At 45.7% G+C, this 13,009-nt stretch overlaps 1 protein-coding gene across 6 annotated transcripts in view; it reads left to right on the forward strand.

Annotated features, from left to right (window-relative positions):
• The window catches only part of lmo7a (LIM domain 7a), a 69,004-nt gene that overhangs the window by 39,786 nt on the left and 16,209 nt on the right, over positions 1-13,009 (forward strand). For 5 of the 6 annotated variants that reach the window (XM_083777462.1, XM_083777465.1, XM_083777464.1 and 2 more), the window contains 9 exons: positions 1,444-1,583; positions 2,163-2,934; positions 3,500-3,808; positions 4,513-4,627; positions 7,976-8,137; positions 9,792-9,979; positions 10,176-10,239; positions 10,529-10,585; positions 12,805-12,836. In XM_083777462.1, the coding sequence (XP_083633588.1) occupies positions 1,444-1,583; positions 2,163-2,934; positions 3,500-3,808; positions 4,513-4,627; positions 7,976-8,137; positions 9,792-9,979; positions 10,176-10,239; positions 10,529-10,585; positions 12,805-12,836 (1,839 nt within the window). The remainder of the gene's footprint in view (positions 1-1,443; positions 1,584-2,162; positions 2,935-3,499; positions 3,809-4,512; positions 4,628-7,975; positions 8,138-9,791; positions 9,980-10,175; positions 10,240-10,528; positions 10,586-12,804; positions 12,837-13,009) is intronic. The other variant, XM_083777466.1, reaches the window with a different exon arrangement.

The following is a 13,009-nucleotide window of genomic DNA, read 5'->3' on the forward strand; positions in this document are numbered from 1 at the left end:
GGTGTGTCACGTGCCGAATATACAGCAGCTCTACAAGCGATATGCGACGCGTTGTGAGGTCGCAGATTGGCTATTTTCAGCATTTTTAAAACCCATTTTGACCTGAGATCAGATTCTAAAAAATGGTCTTCTACATCCTGGCGGTTTTCTGAAAAAGCTATGTTTCTGTGTCGGTGGTTTCTTCGATTTTTCGAAAATAGCGGACCTACAAGCTCGTAGCGCGCCACTCGGTGGCGTGCTATGAGCTTGTAGATCTGCTATTTTTCAATAGCTAAAGCATGACATGATGCTAACACCAAAAGGGGTTCCCGCCACCAAAATGGGCTAACATCCATAAATCAGGCATAACACACACACGCGCGCACGTGCACACGCACACACACACGCACACGCACACACGCACGGTACAATACACCTGCAGGATCCCCGTTTGTCACCTAGCAGCCTTGTATCTCCAAATCAAAACTCAACTGTTGTCGTCAACTGTTGATAATGCCTGTGTATAATAAGCTGACCTTTTTTTTGCAAGGAGGCGAATAATAAAATAGTGTACCCAAGAAATTGAAAACTAAGTGCACTCTATTTACTCGCATAAAGAGAACAGGTGTTACGGCGCAGCCGGTAAATGGCCTAGTAGTGGCCACGGGGGTGAAAGCAGAGCTGTTTATACAGAAGGTAGAGAGAGAGAGGGGGAGAGACAGACACTGATTAGAGAGCGACACTGCCCTCTGGCTATGGGTTGCCCTCGTTCCAATTTCCACTCAGGAATATATTGTGCAATGATGCTGCCGTGATGTAATGTCTAGAGATGATACCGAGACGTCTAGCGATGCGTGCTAGGATAGATTTAATTAGGATAAAACTATATCCCTAAACAACATGACATAGTCCGCTGGAAATGCGGCGCACCTTTTGGTGCCAGAAGCCTCCTCCTCCTTTCGAAAAGGAGGCCAAGCCTACCGCTCCAGTTTTGAAGGAGGCTGTTCGTCCATTCCGTCATGCTCACTTTTAAAGTCCTCTTCAGATAGATGTATGAACAACGCCTTGTCCACATGTAGTTACTATGTGGACACGTCAATCGGTGGTCTCTGATAGCACGGTGTCATTGTTAGAATAATGGAGTCTTAAAGCAGCATTTAGGTCAACACAGAGTCCCTAACACTCGGGGGACCTGAGCCGGGAGGAGCCTAAAGCACACAAATAGAACACCTTCAAATGTAGCCCTTTCTCCCTCTCTCTCTCTCTCTCTCTCTCTCTCCGTCCCACTCTTTCTCTCCCTTTTCCCTTCTCAACTTCAACGTCAATTCTGTGGCGTTAACCAACCGCTCAACAGATTCCTTCCATATCGTCCATGTTAGGTGAACGGGGACGAGTTTTAGTTTGGTTTTCATATACGGTCCACATTTCTGAGATGGTGGTCTGGGTCTCGTGTCTCTTCTGCAGGACCTGACCAAATGGAAGAACCGACGCAAGAGTGTCAACTCTGATATCGTGAAGAAGAAAGAGGAGCGGGAGCAGGTCGTCGAGCAGGTCACCGTCGCCAACAGAAGGTCCAGGACCTTCAAGGAAATGCAAGAGGCGAGGTATGGAAAACACCGGATGAGTGTACTGAAGAATGTTGCATTGGTTGCAATTTTGGTATGTCCGCTCCAAACTATCTGTTCATAGTTGTTTTTAGTTGCTTTTACCTAATGTCATCGGGAAACGAATTGAATTAGTTTATTCAAGTTTACGTTAATACAAACTTTGCTTCTTTTTTCAATGACATAAAAAAAGAAAAGAAAAATCAGCTTGTGCAAGGACCGCAGTGGACCTGTGGTCAGAGACGTCGAATGGACTTTACTCTAATTGTCCCTCTCTAGCCAGTGTGAAAGTGTAATCCAATAGTGACTTATAACTCGCCTCCCTGCCTGCCCCCTTTCTCTTTTTGCCCCACCTCTCTCTCTCTCTCTCTGCCTGCTCTCTCTCCCTTTCATCCCGTGTCCCTCGTTCCGCTCTCTCCTCCCTTTCACTTGTCCCCCTCCTAACTCCAATGCCTGCTCACCCCACCCCTGTACTCTTTGTCCCTGCCCACTGCTTTCCCACCCCGTCCGTCCTTAATTTACCTGTTACTGCCCGTCCTATACCACTTACCCTCCCCCCCCTCGTCCTCCTCCCCACAGAGTGGGGAATAGAGACAGAAGTTCCATCGGCAGTCGTCTCCAGAGCTCTCTCTCTCACCTGGCGGACGACGAGGAGGACGTGTTCGACCGCCCCGTCCCTTCCGCCCGCACCTACGCAGTCCGGAGCAACACCATCGACTTTCCCTACTCCTCCTCCGCGGACCGTCCCCGCCTGTACTCTGAACCCTCTCTGACGGAGGAGGACCCTCCCGCCGCCGCCACCGCCGCCGCCGCCGCGCCATCTACCGACAACAGGGCTGCCTCCCCTCCTCCTCCTCCTCCCGCCACACGGGAAGTTGACATTGTGGAAAGTCCTGCTGGCAGCGACACCACCACCACCACCACCACCTCCTCCTCCTCCAGCAGCTACACCTCCGTCCCCAAGCTCTACCCTCCAACCGCTGCACCTTCAGAGATGAACACCGGGCCAGCGCTGCTGGAGCACACCACCAGCACAGCCTCCAGTGCCGCCGCCCCCACGCCACCCCGCCGCGCCTTTCAAACGGCGCCCGAGGCAAATAAGCGCCCCTCGGCGGGTACTACTACGCGGAGCCCCGAGAGCGAGGCCCCCCCCTCCTCCGGCTCCCTGTACAAACAACCGCCGACACAGTACAACTCAATGGAACCCAAGCCTCCCGGGGTGTATCGGGTTTCCGCCTCCCTCCCCAGGAGCTACCAGAGATCGGATAGCGCGCGCCTCACCTCAGTCGTCGCGCCCAGGCCCTTCGGGAGCCAGTCCACCCGCATCGCCTCCCTTCCCCGAGCCGTCACCGTGAGTACACTTGATTATTGTGCGGCTAAAGATAACAAGTACCCTGTCTTCTATCCCAGGTCTGTTCTACAGTTCTACAGTCGTTTTAGGCTGAAGGGCATCTAGCAGGCAGGCTGGGACACTTATGTCTGTATTTGACATTAGGAGAAAGTTTTCTTTTTTTAGGTGTGTTATAGTGTCAACTATTGGGCTGTGCAGTAGAGTAACTCACAATTAATATCTGATTACTTTGTAAATAATGGATGAAGATAACGTTATTTCTTACTATATACAGTCTACAGAACTAACTCACTGCATATATAAATTATTGTCGGCTTTAAATAGGCCTACATTATTCAGACAAGTACTTGAATGTCTAACTGCATTTCATGTACACATGCATTTATAGTACAGCACATTTACCGTGTAGTTCATCTCTGGCTTCACCGCCTAAAACACCTTGTATTACGATGAAAAGATTATACTGATTAATTCCCGTGTCTTTTAAATTGGAATGTTGCACCCAGCCATGTCTGTACTTAATAATAAGAATAACCGCTCTTCGTTCCCTCGGGGGGGGGAGCAGATGGACGACCCTCACATAAAGCGCGTGAACGGCGACGTGAGCGTCTCTACGGCGAAGTCCTCCGTGCCGAGCCGCTACCACCAGTTCATGACCTCCGAGGACGAGGCTCAGTCTCACTCCAGCTCGGCGCTCGGCAGCAGCGAAGACGAAGAGGAGGAGGAGGAGGAGGAGGACGGCGAGAGAGGAGAGCAAGAAGGCGTCAGCGCCACAGAGCAGCAGAGCATTTCACCCGTCCCTGCTGTCCCCCAGGTCAGGAGCCAAGCCCCGGTCAGTCCCCCCGCTCCTCCGGCCAAGGATACCACCAACCAGGTGCTTGAATTGATTACAAACCGTTGACAAAGACACGTCGGCTCTTATACTGTAGAGTAGGCTGTGATAATAACCCTGTATGAAAGCGGAGCTTGAACGCTGAATACATGATTTTTTTAGACGCTGCCGCGGCTGGTGTTCAAATGTAAATACAAAACTGTTGAACTAAAGGCTGCACAACACACACACACACGCACATGCACACACACGGCAGCTACACAGTAGGTACAGTACAGTACAGCGCAGGATCCAAGCTTGGCTGTATTAGACAGACATAAATCATTCATACATACAGAGGAGGAACAATGGCTCTGCTTTCCTTGGCTCTGGAGCCTAACGAGCCTAACCAGCACAGGCCTGCTTCCACACAGAACCTGACATGCCGGCTCCTCCTCCGGAGCAGCTAGAGAGGAAAGTTATGGAAATAGGAAAACACTGAAGACTGAAGAGTGTCACATTAGATAGATGGAGTGTGTCTGTTCATGTCGGTTCTGTGAAGCACTTTGTAACAGGGATGTTTAAAAAATATATATATTCACTCTCGTGTGTGTGTGTGTGTGTGTGTGTGTGTGTGTGTGTGTGTGTGTGTGTGTGTGTGTGTGTGTGTGTGTGTGTGTGTGTGTGTGTGTGTGTGTGTGTGTGTGTGTGTGTGTGTGCGTGTGCGTGTGCGTGCGTGCGTGCGTGCGTGCGTGTGCGTGTTCTAGGAGAGCTACTGTGACATGCGCATTAATCTGAATCAGAAACCCAACAGCAGCCGAGACTTTGGTTTCCAGGCCGACCTGGACTCGACCGGGGCTCACGTGTCGTCCATCCAGACAGGTACACTTTGCTTAAAGGAGCATTCAGTGATTTGGGTGATTCGGGAAAACCCCCCCGGTCCGCCCCGGTAACAAGTTGTGCACATGTGGGTGGGGGTCACGCGACAGGCCAACAGCACACACACACACACACAAACACACACACACACACACACCATGGCCCGCCACCCGCTCAATCATGATTGGCGGAAGGCCCCTCTCTATTCTGATTGGATGAAGGCTGGGCCACCTAGCCTAAAAACGAAACCTACGTTTTGTTTTTTTACCACCACGGGTTAACTGGGGAAAGGGAGGAACTCCTTATATGGTCAGCACACTCTATAGTAGGGAGGATTATCACAACAAAACAATTGAATATACCTTTAACGATTCTGAACACAACACAAATGTCATTACAAAAAAGAAGACGAAAGGGACTAGCCATGAATTGAAAAACGGGGAACAAAATTAGAGATACAGTGGTAGCAGTGTTGATTTTGTCAACTAAAACTATGACGAAAAATGTTCGTTGTATAAGCTTTTTCACTGACGAAAACTAAATGAAAATTAAGCTATGATGGCAAAAACTAAGACTAAACGTATTGGCAATTTCGTCAACAAAACTAGACTAAATTGTTAGGGAGGGACTAGTGGAGAAAGAGATCCAATATAGAACCAAAAGATACGTCATTTTTATGTTTGGTTGTGCTTGGGGGTTGCACTCTGAAAATATCAGATTTACAACCTCACAATGTGATGCGCTGTGAGCTTGTAGATCGGCTATTTTCAGCATGTAACCAATCGTAAAATCGGGCATTACAACGCCACCATCTTCATCTCCAGTCTCCTTCTAAAAAAACGTGACCACATCACTCCCATTTTAGCTGCTCTTCACTGGTTACCTGTTCGTTTCAGAATACAGATTTTAAGATTTTACTTACACTGTATAACTTTTAAAGCTCTGAATGGACAGGCTCCCAGTTATGTCTCTGACATGCTGGATCCTTAAGGCTCATACATACTCCAGGTTTTGGTGATAAGAGTTGAGGCCATCATACTCGCTGTGATGTCCTTTGGTGGTTTACCCAACTTCTAGACCAATCAGTGAACGGGGTGATAGCTCCAGAGTAAAAAGAATTGTCTGATAGTAAAAACAGAGAGATGGGTCTGTGTCAGGTCTGTGTCCGCGGTGATAGCTGATCATCACCGCGACTGACGTAATGGTGTAGTTTTCCAACCCTTTAAAAACTACACCGCAGTGATAACCTATCACCAAAAACTGGAGTATGTATGAGCCTTAACAAGCCTGTGTGTAGTAGACTCAGACCTTCAGACAAGACCTTCCTGGAGGCTCCCACAGCCAAGCTCATCATACAAAGGGTGGCCAGGCTTTTGCAATCTGGTCCCGTAAGCTTTGGAACGCCCTAGCTGTTGACTTAAGAAGTGTAAAATCTGTGTCATCTTTTAAATCTCTTCTGAAAACCCACCTCTTAAAACACATTTAGTGCCGGAAGTGCATCAAAATAGAAGCTCCGGGGTGCCAGAGTTGTCTGATTGCTTTTACTCTGAAAGCCATGAACCGGAAACACTTTCCTAAAAAAGTTGACTTTACTAAGTGACCTCACATCCCGATCATCTTAATAAAAAAAATTACGCTCCAAAAAGCGTTCATATTTTGCAGGAGAGACGGATGAGGAGCAGAAATGAAGCGCCAGCATATCGATCCATTCATCACCACGGAGAGCGCCTTGGATTAGGAGATACGAGTCATTCTTTCCACCGCGCTAACATGGGAGTCAATGACAAGCTAATAGTTGCACAGAGCGTTAGCGTACGGAAAGCGAAAAGCGAAATGCCAAAGAAAAAAATAGGAAAAACTCTGAATATTCTTATCTCGCCCCGTGTCACTAGGACGTCGCTAGGACGTCCACAGACGTCGTAGGCACAAATTTTTCGGCATCCTTATGACGGCCTCATACAGTACGTCGTATGAACTGAAACGGTTAAAGGCCCTTTCTTAAATTCCTCTTACCATTTTTGAGTGGTGCAACCACTCCTACAACCAGCAATGTCCGTGTACACCTATGTGTTCACCTATGTATGTATGAGCACCAGTAGGGGCACTGTTGTGCCATGCAGAAACAGAGAGAGAGAGACAGTGCTGCACTGTTGCCTGCTAATGAGAGAGAGAGAGAGAGAGAGAGGAGGGCGGGGGGGGGGGGACTCAGGGGAGTTGCACCACTCAGTTCACACGGGTGTTATTTTTGTTTAATTGATGGATTTTACATTTTGTGCCTGCGATCTTTTGTTGTAGTTTATCTCTAATGCTTATCACGTTGCTTTCTTTTACCCTGTTTGGTAAAGCACTTTGTGAAATTCATTATCATTATCATGGCCTGCCAAAATACATTTTCGCAGATTGAAATCTTATATTTAGTCGACTGTCTAAAACTAAAACATTTCAGATGACAAAAGTTTGACTAAAACGAAATGAAACTTCAGTCAAAAGACCATGATTAAAACTAAATCAAAATGTGCCGTCAAAACCAACACCGAGTGGTACTAGTATTGAAACCCTGTGTTCTGTCTCTGTTCATTACGCTGTAGCAGTGAGGAATTACTGCCTAGTTCTGGGATGGCCTTGCGGCAGCTAGGGGCCGGGTGCAGCGGGTACTATGCCAGGCCTATGTAGGGCAGCATCTATCTGGGTCAGATCTGCTGGGCCTGAGCCTCTCCGTCTCTTTGCAGAGGCTTCTCAAACCCCCACGATTTTGTAACCCATTTTTCACCCCTGTGTCAATTATCTAATGTGAACCTAGGCTCTACACACCCTCCGCCAACCTAGTGCCCATATTTATATGGGGGACATGGAGAGAGCAACGGACTTGAACTCATGCTTCCTTCATGCCTGAGTGTCCAAGTTGCTCCTTTTCCCTGGTTGGACTGATTTGACTGAGGGCCTGTCATCGTGCAACCTCCAGCTTTTCACCTCTCCAAAATAGGTTAATGGCACAGGCAGACTCTTACTAGAGCATGTCTGAAATAAATGTCAGAGCTGAAATCGACATGTAAATATGAAATGCTTAAACACGTAGCTAGGTGTAATGTTAAGAGTCCACAAAAGTGAACCTTTCAAGCCTGTTTTCTGCAAGACATTACTCCTATAAGCCATATCTCCACAACTGGTGGGTCAAACTGAACAAAGTAAATATGTCAATTTGAAGCAATGATTCCCTGCTTTCATACGACATTGAAAAAACTAAAAAATGATAATAATCCAATGACTGTCTCCCGTTCACGGTGGGTCTACTTTAACGTTAGTTAGTGACCAGCGGCGTCTGTGTGTATTCCCCTGTGTGTGCGCATGCAGGCACGCCGGCAGAGATGTGCCAGCTGCAGGTCAGCGACGAGGTGCTGACGGTGAACGGTCAGAGGGTGGCAGACATGAGCTATGCAGACTGGAAGGGCGGCATGGAGCAGGCTCTGCAGCAGGGAACTTTGGTCATGGATATACGCCGCCACGGCAAGAACAGTGAGTCACCTCACCTGTGTGTGCGTGTGCGTGTGCGTGCGTGTGTGTGTGTGTGTGTGCGTGCGTGCGTGTGTGCTGCCGTGTACACGGTTGAGTGTGGGCGTATGTGAGAGACGGGGGAAGAGTGAAAGAGTCAAAGAGAGTCAAATTGAAATGGAGTGAAATACTTTATCCAGTGGTGGAGAGAGAGCGAGAGAGAGAGAGAAAGCGTGAGAGAGAGAGAGAATAGCAGAGCTGAACCACTTAAAGGATTGCATTTCTGAGGGTGACAAGGTTGCTTATGCTGGTTGGGTTGCTAAACGGTTTTGACACTCTCAATTGGTCCGTTAAACTGCTGTGAAACCATCCGTGAATGATCTCATGACAGTTAAACGGTAAAGGTCTCATTACTGTTGTTTCTTTCTATTCATTTCCATTCTGGCGACGGGAGTCAATTTTCGCGTACTCATACTGAGAATTAAGAGACTCCTCTGTATAGTCTGTCCTCTCTGACTTTGTGCTCTTAATGTCTGACCCTTTATCTGCGTCTATTTGTTTATTATGTCCTTTCTTAAAGCTTGATTGACGTGCGACGATGTCGCTCGACGACTACGGCGCAGCGACGTGTATTTTCAACTGGAAAGGTGTCGAAGCGACACTTTTTCAGTCGAAACGATGCATGTCAGGCTTTACTCTCTTATGAATAAGATTTCCTCTGTTTCCATGTGGTGTTTAGAAAAACTAACCCTGCCCAGGTGCCTGGTCCTATGAGTGTGTTTTTTTCTTGATTAGAGCGTTAACCCATTAAAACTGGGCAGAAACCTCTTATCTCCATATACTGTACAGTATACCAACTTTTTTCCCCCCGTAAATTAATGCCCTACTTGATCGTACTACAACGTCACATAAAAGCACCAAAAGTAGCAGATCCACAATGAGCTTTTTCGATCTGCTACTTTTGCCGTTTTTTGGAATTTGAATCCCCGAAAAGTAACTGTTTTGGACATTATGAGGTTTCCACCTGATTTGTAGAATCATCCCTCAAGGTCTTAATGGGTTAATACAATATACCTGTTCTCCTCACGCAGTCAATTATCATCACTTAGTTGCTAACATAATTAATATGCCTTCCAGCCTATAGTTGAGTGAAACCGAGTAGTGTTTCTAAAGTCCCGTGTTGAAATAATCATTCTATAGGTCTATAGTGTGGGTGTGAGCCTGTTAGCGACACTGTGGGGTTTATGGCAGCTTTGGTATAGACTGCATGGCTGGGGAAGGTGGTTTCTCTCTCAATCCCATGCTGCTCCTCTAACACCATAACAGCACCTTCATTTCCTCGCTTGATAACCGTATTCCTCGCTTGATAACCGTATCAGGGACCCAATAAGTAACATTATGTTACACACACACACGCACGCACAGAGAGACACACACACATGCACGGAGACACGCAATGAGACATGCATGCACGCACGCACACACAGCAAATTCATGCTTATGTAAAATGCTTTACTTACAGACCATACACCTGATCCAGCTGTTCTATGACAGTAAACACACACATTGTGCATTAACTAACTCACACAAATGCACCTTCTTCACACGTATACGTGTCTATAACACATGTACATGCCCGTCCAATTGTCTTTGTGTCGCTGCGTTGTGTTGCATGCAGACTGGGACAGAGACCTACCTTCCCCACCATTTAAAGGCCATAAGACCATCAATCTGACCACTATGGATCATCCGACATTTGTAGGTGCCTCAGACACAAAAACGGTCACCACCAGCTTGGATTTCACTTCGCGACTGCCCACGGACGCGCCGCTGACATCCCAGGAGGCGCCAACCCACTCAACCATTGTGAGTGACCCATAGGATAACTGAAGTTGACAACTAATGTTTGTTCATTGGGTTTGTGAGGTTTGTTTTAAATGTGCTTCCAGTACTGCTTGGATGTGGACAGATCAGTGAGTCTACTATATTATTTAGATGCAAGTGTTCATTCCGTGGCGCCTTTTATTTAACGAAGTTCCGCCCATAATTTGTCTCCTTGCAGAACGTGGCCTCCAACGGAGTGAACGGCGGCTTCCGTGAAGAGCCAGTGACGATGAGAAACAAAGGTAAAGCGCATTTCGATGTATTGAAGTAGAACACCAATCCTTAACGAAAACATAGAAGCATTATCTACTTTGGGTGCCATGATTTAGGAAGAAAGATTATTTTTTTTTGGGGGGGGGTACTGTACTGTAAATTATTGTAGAAAATACTTTTAAGTCATTGAAATCAGCACAATGTTCTACTTTTGTCGAATCTTGCTTATAGTATATACATTTTTGCATGATGTGTTAAAATGTTATTTACATAGGTTCCTACTTTCTCTTCCTGTTCCCCTGTTCTCCATGTATACAGACTCAGAACCCATATCTATGAAAAACTTAAAGCGGAGGTCAGAGTTTTTTGAACAAGGTAAACAGCACTGACCTTAGCAGGGCCGTCAGTGTTGGGTTGAATTCTATTATAATCTGGTGGCTGGGTGCTCCATGCTTTCATCTCGCTCAAAGCCCACTGGGTTCTATTGGGCTTATTGTCTTTTATGCATGTTTTACACACCAATCAAGACCTCATGTTCAACTGTTCAGCAATGTGCTAAACCACTGAAACCCTCTACTTAGTTGACCAGCGTTGGCTCTGTAGCTATATTTTGGTCCTCTTGTTTTTTTTTACCCTCTCTTTTCCAATCATCACAACGTGTGTTGACACAACGCAAAGGCGTTGCAAGCTTGTCGATCTGCTATTCTCTACGAATGCTCCCTCCAGAGACTCGAGATAAGACGAGACCTTTATTGATGCCGCTGGGGAAATTCAGGCGCCAAAGACAAAATTGGGACGTTTAGGATTCAAGTGGTTAAAGATCAGTTGATCATAGGTCGCCCCGAGGACTGAAATAGAAACATAATGCAAATGTTTGAGATCCTCCAGGGTTCCAACTTGGGGGTCACAGCTTTTTCGTCTGGCTGGTCTGGGTAATAGTACAGTATGTAACCCTTTCTGCTCTGCCCACCTCCCCTCTTCAGGCTGCTCGGGGCCCAGTGTCAGTGCGCTGGTCTACCTCTGTGGTAAACAGGGTTGCGTGTGTGTGCGGTGATGTCTTCACCTCCACCTGGTATAACCTGACATGCTGTCAAAAGCTAAGGGAACACAGAGATAGTGTTGTGGTTTGACAAGTCTTAAGGCACACTAAAGACCAAATTATACTTGCCGCGTCTGCGTAGCAGTGTCATTGTGTCACATGTCATAAATCTGTCACCAAGTGATGTCCGTGCCCACGGGGACATCTGCGTACCGCACATACAAGGCGAGTGCAATGACTACACATGTGCTAGAAAAGAAATATAGAGATTTATCTCCTCGAGGAGATAAATCCATTTTGGTCACTGTATTATATTATGTTACAATAGAGGACTTGAAATTTACATTTCTTGTAGTCCGTTGGCAGGTTTTTTTATTTTTTCAGATGGAATACAAACGGAACAGAATAAAAGCCTGAATAAAAAAAAGAAAGAAATAATTGACACAAGATAAGAGAGACCACTTCTCACAAAACCTTAATTTGTCTGGAAGAAGGTTATTAGATAATTGCAGCCTCTGTGGGCCTTGCTCTTGAATGCATGTGTCTGCACTCTGCAGACACCAAATAGTAACATTAGAATTACAACCATGTCGCGTCCACTGACACTCACTGGCCCTCGCACATACACGGACACGGCAACTACTATATAATCAGCATTAACGCCTTAGTGGGAACGTAAACACCAAAGGTGGCTTTTTATTTTCTTAGTTCAAAATATTTGACAAATGTCATGATTTTTCCACCTCAAATGAAACAAATTCATTTTTATTTATTTAAATAAAACAACTCTCGTTGACCAAAGTTCTGTACAGAACATGATTTGACAATTTACAATTCAGGTCCTCTATTACTGTCTAATCTAGTTAGTTAGTCTAGATTACGTTAGATAAGATCACTTTTTTTAAAGAAACAGATCTAGCCCATGAAGCTACACAGCATGCCAGACACGCCAGTCAACATATTGACCACAAATACAGATCCTCGTTTGATCTGTATCTTGGCGCGTGTGTGTGTGTGTGTGTGTGTTTTGTATGGTGTCCAGGTTAAACACACTACGCTTTTCATTATACTGTGCACGATGATGAAAGCATTCTTGTCGCACTCGTTTGACTACTAATAGTTGGCCTGCATGCATTGAATGAAGTGCAGTTTGATGATTAGTAACTGTATACTTTCCATCTTGTGCATGTGCCCGGTTTGTGATTTCTGAAGTGTGTGATATTGCTTTGTTTGTTCGATGTTATTTCCTCTACAATCAATTTAATTATTTATTTTACACAGAAGACATCAATGACTATTACCCAGTGTAAATGTCAAATTGATAATAAATCCGAGGAGGTGAACTTTGGGGACCTTTTTTTATGCTCCAGGCTTGTTAACAATGTCAATTATCAATGTGGTGTTAAATTCCATTACCAAAAGTGAATTTGCACCCGACTGCAAATATTGCTTAGGCTTTAACGTGCCTATAAGCTGTTTTTGTGTGTGATATGTTATCTATTCTGCTGCTTCAATATACTTGGTATTCATTGAACAATTTTCTGTCCTTCTAAAGGGGGATCAGAGACTGTAATATCAGATGTGACTGTGAGTAATGTTTTATATACAGTTTTCATACACATATACAAAATTATGTTTTGCCACTTTTCATTTATACTATTTTAGTGTGACTGCTCTGTCTCTTGATAGATTTTTGCACACAGATAAACGGGTATTTTGAAATTGTGACCGCATCTTTGAAAAAGAGGATACCAGGAAAA

Source organism: Protomyctophum parallelum, assembly GCF_964188405.1.
Source record: "Protomyctophum parallelum genome assembly, chromosome: 11".
NCBI classification, from domain to species: domain Eukaryota; kingdom Metazoa; phylum Chordata; class Actinopteri; order Myctophiformes; family Myctophidae; genus Protomyctophum; species Protomyctophum parallelum.